Source organism: Nansenia antarctica (assembly GCF_963989245.1).
Source record: "Nansenia antarctica genome assembly, chromosome: 2".
NCBI lineage: Eukaryota > Metazoa > Chordata > Actinopteri > Argentiniformes > Microstomatidae > Nansenia > Nansenia antarctica.
In genome coordinates this window covers 59001680-59010227 of record NC_137675.1, presented here as the reverse complement: position 1 = coordinate 59010227, position 8548 = coordinate 59001680, and the positions used below count along the sequence as shown (strand labels likewise).

Sequence of the window (8548 nt, the reverse complement as noted above, 5' to 3'; positions counted from 1 at the left end):
ATATCACTATGGATTCAACATGCAGACACAACGTCAAGGTGTTTTGAGTTGTCTAAAGTTGACGACAGAAGTATTGAACACCATATTACCTGAGACATATGGTCGCAGAGCCAAGGATCTCTCCTATTGGTGTCAGCTTCACGTGCGCAGTGTTGGTCTCTCGTGTAAATGTAAACATTTTACCTGTGAGGTCTGGTCAGACAAAGAGGATTCAGTCCATCAAATCAAAACAAACCCTTCAAAGCACATTTGGAATTGTAATGTTAGTACTGTCTGAAGAGATTTCCATTGCATACACAAATGTAAATGGTATGTACTTCCAGGTATGTGTGTAGTGCCATATGATTCATGAATACTGATCGTATGTCAAATGAGCATTCATGTTCAAAGTAAATCAACGGGATGTTCAGATGTCTCACCTTGAGGCTCGGCCCAGCACATGGTGAACATGACCAGCACCACAAAGAGTCTCTCCATCTGTTCACAATACATCAACAGCAATGTTTACAACAAATATGACATTAGGGTTTCAGTGTACATGCAAGTATACACTTTAAATGGGTTTGTATTCTCCTTGAATGCATTCTCTTCAATTGCAAGTGTGTCATTAATGGACAAAATGTCTTTCACCGTATGTCATGCTAGAGAACCTACCTTGTCAGTTCTACTAAACGGCAGATGTACTGTAGCTTAATTGATCCAGAAGATGTCTAGTTTAGTTCCTAAGATGTCTGGTCTCTCCTGTCCTTTTTATTGTGATCAGTGGAATAGAGAAGTGGCTCCTCCTTATCTGTGAGTCCCTAGGAGGAGGCCCAGGTGTGGCATGTGGGGCTAACGAGCCTGCAGTTCTCTTCTCTGGGCCATCCGCCTGATAGGGGAATGCGGGGCAGCTGTGCATGGTTATCAATACACCCGCTACTCTGTGGGTCACTACAATATGTAATGAACTGGATATTTGTTTTGTTACATTTGATGTTTATTTATTTAGTATATTTTTGTTGTTGTTGTTGTTGTTGTTGTTGTTGTTGGGACTGGTTTCGGGTCCCTTATGGGCCCCATGTTATGGGGTGGAGTGTGATGGTCTATACGGGCTGTTGGTTGTGGGTCTGCTTGAGGCCCTGTCCACACCTATACGTTTTTTTGATAAACGTGGATTTTTATATTCGTTTTGGGGGGGTTCGTCCAGACGCAAACGAGTTTTTGCCCTCTGAAAACGAAGATGTTTAAAAGCGCCTGCCAGAGTGAAGATGTTTAAAAACGCTGTATATTCGCCGTATATTTTTGACGTGTGGACGAGATAGACGGTGCTTTTTGTATTCGTCACGTCATCATGCGCGTAGATTTCTATGATCATGCGCACTGCAGCTGTTTGCTGTTCCCTCCTACGTCATATCCTGTTATTACAACAGGCAACGGTGTTCGAGGCTACACAAGCGAGGAAAATGGATGTGAACAAAGTGCTTCTAGTTCTTTCACTGTTAACTGGACTTTTAACCTGTTTACAGATAAATGCACAGTTAATGATCGAGCACATTGAGAGACAGAGGCGTCTGATTGGCCAGCGGGGCTATGGGGATAATAGTATATCGCCGACTACTGGTGTGGAATGCTCAATGACAGCGTTTATATTGCGTTCATGCGTATGCATGTGGACACAGACATTGTTTATAAACATGATGGTGTGGACGGTCATATTTTTATATGCGAAAAACGTTTATCAAAAAAACGTATAGGTGTGGACATAGCCTTATGTTGCAGGAGAAGCAGACTCAGGCCTTGTCCACACTAATACGTTTTTTGATAAACAAGTTTTTGCCCCCTGAATTCGAACATTTAAAAAAACTCCGGCCAGAGTGAAGTTTTTTTTAAAACGCTGTATATTCGCTGTATATTTGTGATGTGTAGACGAGATAGACAGTTGTCTTTGTGTTCGTCACGTAATTATGCGCGTAGATTTCTATGATCATGCGCACTGCAGCTGTTTCATCCAACGTCATATCCTGGCACCAGTAACTACTTTGTTTAAAACAGGCAACGGTGGTCGAGGCTACACAAGCAAGGAAAATGGATGTGTACAAAGTGCTTCTAGTTCCTTCACTGTCAACTGGACTTTTAACCTGTTTACAGATGTACAAACATGTTTGTTTCTATGGTTAAGAGGTTTATCATGTGCTGAAAGAATCCAGTTTGTTATGCCGTTATAGGTGTAAGAGAGAAACTTTGACTCCAGGGCAGACAGACAGGTAGAGAGTAACTTTGACTCCAGGGGGCCATTCCACTAAAGGCGGATCAGTATAGCGGCGATATAAATAAATGCGGCGCTCAGGCAACTCGAGATTGGAATTCAAGCCTCAGGTGATTCCTCGAACGAGGATCAGCCTTGCGTGATGAGTGTTCACAGAAGACAGGCTTACAAATCTTCGATATCGGCGCGTGCACGCAGACATAAAGAGCCCAGAAGAGTCGATCTGTCGAAATGAAGATACTCCACTCTGCAGGCGTACTACATTTGTGCAGCATTCCCGAATTATTGATCTTTATGAAGACGGAAAAATAAGATGTAAAATAGTGCAATACTGCCGCAATTAACAAGGCGAGGGAAATGGTTTGGCAAGAAATTGCTGACCGATTAAATGCGTAGGTCATACTAGCCCCAGTTATTGTTATATGTTCATATTTTAATAAATGAATATTACTACTGTGGTGATATCAGCAGCAGGCTACAAACCGTCATATCGCCACAATGGCCTAGTGGTATCGACGGCTGCCACAGGATTTATTCATAATTTTTAGACGTGGTTCGAATCCCTCTTCCGACACACTTTTTACTGCAATTTCGTTGTCTGAATCTAATCTAAAATCTCATCTAAAAAAGTATGTAGGCTATAAAATTATGGTGCAGGCTAATTTACAAGAACTGACACGATTACAATGGTGTTTGAAGCCTTTGCATGAAATCTTCGGTTAAATGTAAAAAAGAAAAGAAAAAAAGACTTCGAACTCGCAACCTTTGGGACTCCAGCCGGCTGCCTTAACCACTGCGCCAACCAGACCGCTGTGATAACAGCAATGCAATAGACATACCTATTCATTTTATTTTATTTTGTACATTTTTTAATTTATGTATCCATCGATCTATCTATCTATCTATCACACTTTCTAAATATCTAGTTATCTATCACACAATCAAACTATCTATCGATCGATCACACTTTCAAATTATCAAATTATCTATCTATCACACAGTCAACCTATCCATCTATCTATCTCGTGTGAAGTGGGAACTAATATTTCCTAAAAGACACATGAGGAACTGTCGTTCGGGGTTTAGTTTCCGCCTGTGAGCCTTTTTTGACGCGCGTCTTACCATAGCCTGTGTTTTAGCCTGGTCGCGACCAGGCTAATTATATCTGACTCAGAAGGAGCTCAACCAAGCAGCGAATTATTTGAGCCACATTGATGGCACCGAACGCAAGCTAACATTTTCGAGGCTTAGAACTTTATCGAGGCTTAGAACTTTATCGAGCTTCGTGGAATACCCCCCAGGGCAGACAGACAGGTAGAGAGTAACTTTGACTCCAGGGCAGACAGACAGGTAGAGAGTAACTTTGACTCCAGGGCAGACATACAGGTAGAGTTTAACTTTGACTCCAGGGCAGACAGACAGGTATCCGTTCCCTCGATTTAGTAATTTGTTCCCTCGGTTTAGTAATTCGTTAGAGTTAGGGTTAGGCCCTACGAGCCAGAACGATTGCAAGGATTCTAACCCTAACCCTAACGAATTACTAAACCGAGGGAACAGATTTACTAAACCGAGGGAACAGATTCACACATCAAATAATTGTTCTCTACCATGTGACCCCAGGGGGGCTCCGTAACATACATACACAATGCTACCAGAACACACACACACACACACACACACACACACACACACACACACACACACACACACACCCAGGCCCTGTCTGGAGCTAAACGAACACTCAGTGGTAGAGTTACTATCATTAGAACTTATGAATTACTGTCATATACAATAGTAACACTTAAAGTAAGCCTAGTATCAGTTATTATGAGATTCCTTCAGAATGGACTCCCTGTTTAACTGCATAATAAATAACCAGAATAACTCAGAACTTATAGTCACTATAATAATAATACTACTACTACTACTAATAATAATAATACTAATAATAGTATACTACTAACAACACTACTAATAATGCTGGAAGCAGAATCTACATTGCACAATTGTATTAGTTGCATTACAGGGAGAAAGTTCTATGTCAAGCTTGGAGATCATGTGTCTGAGAAATATGACAGCGATTTCGGAGTCGCACAAGGGAGCTGCCTTGGTCCACTACTATTCTCACTATACATGTTACCACTCGGGGACATCATTAGAGAGCACAACGTATGTTTCCACAGCTATGCCGATGACACGCAACTGTACATTTCTGCTGAACCAAATGATACTTCAGCTATAGACTCCATTACGAACTGTCTTCTAGCAATAAATAAATGGATGAGCAATAACTTCTTGAAGCTAAACGAGGACAAAACTGAAGTCCTACTGATCGGCCCTAAAGCAAAGAGGGATATGCTGCTTAATAATCTAGGGAAACTGACATCATTGATTAAACCTGAGGTCTAGGTGTTATTTTCGACTCAGACCTAAGCTTCAAGTCCCATATTAACAAGGTGACGAAAACATAATTCTTTCACCTTAGAAACATTGCTAAAGTAAGACCACTTATAAACCAAAAAGATGCTGAAAAACTGATTCATGCCTTTGTCTCAAGCCACTTTTTACTGGGCTTCCTAAAAAAACTACTGCAAGACTTCAGCTTATTCAAAACTCTGCAGCTCGACTTCTAACTAGAACCAAGAGGAGAGAACACATTACTCCGGTCCTAGCTACTCTGCACTGGCTGCCAGTAACATGTAGGGTTGATTTTAAGGTCCTCCTCCTTATATACAAAGCCCTTAATGGGCGAGGCCCAAAGTACATTGCTAATTCCCTTGCCAATTATGTGCCCTCAAGAACACTAAGATCATCTATCGCAGGTTTATTAGAGGTTCCCAGCAACAGTCAGAAGAAGATCGGGAGTGCAGCCTTTGCCAACTATGCCCCAAAGCTTTGGAACACATTACCTTTAGAGATCAGGGAAGCCAGCTCACTAAATATTTTTAAAAGAAAGCTAAAAACGCACTTCTTCAATATAGCCTTCAACTAGCTTATCTGCACCTGCCCACTGCTCATTTGCCAGCTATTGCACTTTAAATATTTTACTGTCCTGGATACTAGATTTCAGGGGTAACCAGGCCCGCCGAGATCCATGTTAGGCTTAAGGAAGGGACAGTAGGTCCTGGATACTAGATTTCAGGGGTAACCAGGCCCGCCGAGATCCAAGTTAGGCTTAAGGAAGGGACAGTAGGTCCTGGATACTAGATTTCAGGGGTAACCAGGCCCGCCGAGATCCAAGTTAGGCTTAAGGAAGGGACAGTAGGTCCTGGATACTAGATTTCAGGGGTAACCAGGCCCGCCGAGATCCAAGTTAGGCTTAAGGCCCTGTCCACACCTATACGTTTTTTTGATAAACGTTTTTCGTATATAAAAATATTACCGTCCACACCAGCATGTTTATAAACAATGTCTGTGTCCACATGCATACGCATGAACGCAATATAAACGCTGTCATTGAGCATTCCACACCAGTAGTCGGCGATATAATATTATCCCCATAGCCCCGCTGGCCAATCAGACGCCTCTGTCTCAATGTTCTCGTTCATTAACTGTGCATTTATCTGTGAACAGGTTAAAAGCCCAGTTAACAGTGAAAGAACTAGAAGCACTTTGTTCACATCCATTTTCCTCGCTTGTGTAGCCTCGAACACCGTTGCCTATTGTAAACATAGTAGTTACTGGTGCCAGGATATGACGTTAGAGGGAACAGCAAACAGCTGCAGTGCACATGATCATAGAAATCTACGTGCATGATGACGTGACGAATACAAAAAGCTCCGTCTATCTCGTCCACACGTCAAAAATATACGGCGAATATACATCGTTTTTAAACATCTTCACTCTGGCAGGCGTTTTTAAACATCTTCGTTTTCAGGGGGCAAAAACTCGTTTGCGTCTGGACGAACCCCCCAAAACGAATATAAAAATCCACGTTTATCAAAAAAACGTATAGGTGTGGACAGGGCCTAACTTTGACTCCAGGGCAGACAGGTAGAGGGGGGTCTGCTGTCGAGGAGGAGCAGCTGGTCATAGAAGTTCTGAAACCCAGTTAAATCCTGGATTATGTTGTGTGTTTTCCCCAATAAATCTTTGTGTTTTGCTTTTTGAGTCGATTGGTTGTGACTGGACAGCCTTGACTAAGGCGTTTTGTAAAATAAGCTGCAGTAACTTCTGTGCTGCCTAAGTGTAGAAGCTAGTAGAGGCTATCTAACATGCAGTGTGTTCAATATGGGCAAAGCATTGCACTCACTGAATCAGGACAGGATTCAGTGGGACTAATAAAAGGTTAACAAATACAGGTCAACAAAACTGTGTGTGCATACAGCCTCTTCTGTACTCCAATAAAGAAAGAACAGTGTACTGCTTAACTACTTTTATTGGCATGTACATCAAGTGACTCAATTTCAGCTAGAATACATTCAACGATTTCTATAGGGGGAAAACTCATGAGGTATTGTCACATTCAGCAATTTGAGAATGATGAAGATTAAACAGCACAGAAGTTGGAGAAGTTAGAAATGGCTCTCAACTTGTCCTCTACAAACACCTCCTGCCCACTCTCAGTGTAAGTCAGTGCCCTCCAGTTAATCACATTGCCTGGGCTGTAGTTTACATCAGCTGTGAAGTGCTGAATCTCACAAGGAGACAGGACATGGTTCCACACATTCACATCACTGATCAGCCCAACAAATGACTGACTCGTAACAAAGCCCCCCCCATAGGAGTCTTGGTCCTGACCCAGAATGACACTGGGAACACCACCATCAAGCACCCCTGTGTAGCCCGGCGTCTGCGTTGGGCTGGGCTTCCCATTGGTCCACAGCTGACCATCGGTGGAGTTCCAGGTGGCACACACTGAGACCCACACGTTGAGCTCACCTGGCACCCCCTTAAACTTGAGTGCCTTATGCCTGACGTGCAGTTCCAGTCTTCCAGTTACCCTCTTGAACAGCAGCAGGTCGTTGTCGTCTTTTCGGGAGGCCATGGAGAACAGAGTATAGTGTCGCCGCAGGTCTGTGAAATACCTTCAGGAAGAGGTTCATAAATATAGAGTTAGAACAAGAAATATTCAATATCACTATGGATTCAACATGCAGACACAACGTCAAGGTGTTTTGAGTTGTCTAAAGTTGACGACAGAAGTATTGAACACCATATTACCTGAGACATATGGTCGCAGAGCCAAGGATCTCTCCTATTGGTGTCAGCTTCACGTGCGCAGTGTTGGTCTCTCGTGTAAATGTAAACATTTTACCTGTGAGGTCTGGTCAGACAAAGAGGATTCAGTCCATCAAATCAAAACAAACCCTTCAAAGCACATTTGGAATTGTAATGTTAGTACTGTCTGAAGAGATTTCCATTGCATACACAAATGTAAATGGTATGTACTTCCAGGTGTGTGTAGTGCCATATGATTCATGAATACTGATCGTATGTCAAATGAGCATTCATGTTCAAAGTAAATCAACGGGATGTTCAGATGTCTCACCTTGAGGCTCGGCCCAGCACATGGTGAACATGACCAGCACCACAAAGAGTCTCTCCATCTGTTCACAATACATCAACAGCAATGTTTACAACAAATATGACATTAGGGTTTCAGTGTACATGCAAGTATACACTTTAAATGGGTTTGTATTCTCCTTGAATGCATTCTCTTCAATTGCAAGTGTGTCATTAATGGACAAAATGTCTTTCACCGTATGTCATGCTAGAGAACCTACCTTGTCAGTTCTACTAAACGGCAGATGTACTGTAGCTTAATTGATCCAGAAGATGTCTAGTTTAGTTCCTAAGATGTCTGGTCTCTCCTGTCCTTTTTATTGTGATCAGTGGAATAGAGAAGTGGCTCCTCCTTATCTGTGAGTCCCTAGGAGGAGGCCCAGGTGTGGCATGTGGGGCTAACGAGCCTGCAGTTCTCTTCTCTGGGCCATCCGCCTGATAGGGGAATGCGGGGCAGCTGTGCATGGTTATCAATACACCCGCTACTCTGTGGGTCACTACAATATGTAATGAACTGGATATTTGTTTTGTTACATTTGATGTTTATTTATTTAGTATATTTTTGTTGTTGTTGTTGTTGGGACTGGTTTCGGGTCCCTTATGGGCCCCATGTTATGGGGTGGAGTGTGATGGTCTATACGGGCTGTTGGTTGTGGGTCTGCTTGAGGCCCTGTCCACACCTATACGTTTTTTTGATAAACGTGGATTTTTATATTCGTTTTGGGGGGGTTCGTCCAGACGCAAACGAGTTTTTGCCCTCTGAAAACGAAGATGTTTAAAAGCGCCTGCCAGAGTGAA

The 8548-nt window shown here is 42.6% G+C and overlaps 1 protein-coding gene across 1 annotated transcript; it reads right to left on the bottom strand.

The window, feature by feature from the left end:
* Positions 1-6734: 6734 nt before the first annotated feature.
* LOC308150353 (mucosal pentraxin-like) lies at positions 6735-7794 on the bottom strand (the record flags this gene model as incomplete). The annotated part of the gene is made up of 3 exons (XM_080523197.1): positions 6735-7272; positions 7409-7511; positions 7737-7794. 3 exons carry the CDS (start codon positions 7792-7794, stop codon positions 6735-6737), a joined length of 699 nt encoding a protein of 232 aa, XP_080379323.1.
* Between the last annotated feature and the right edge of the window lie 754 nt (positions 7795-8548).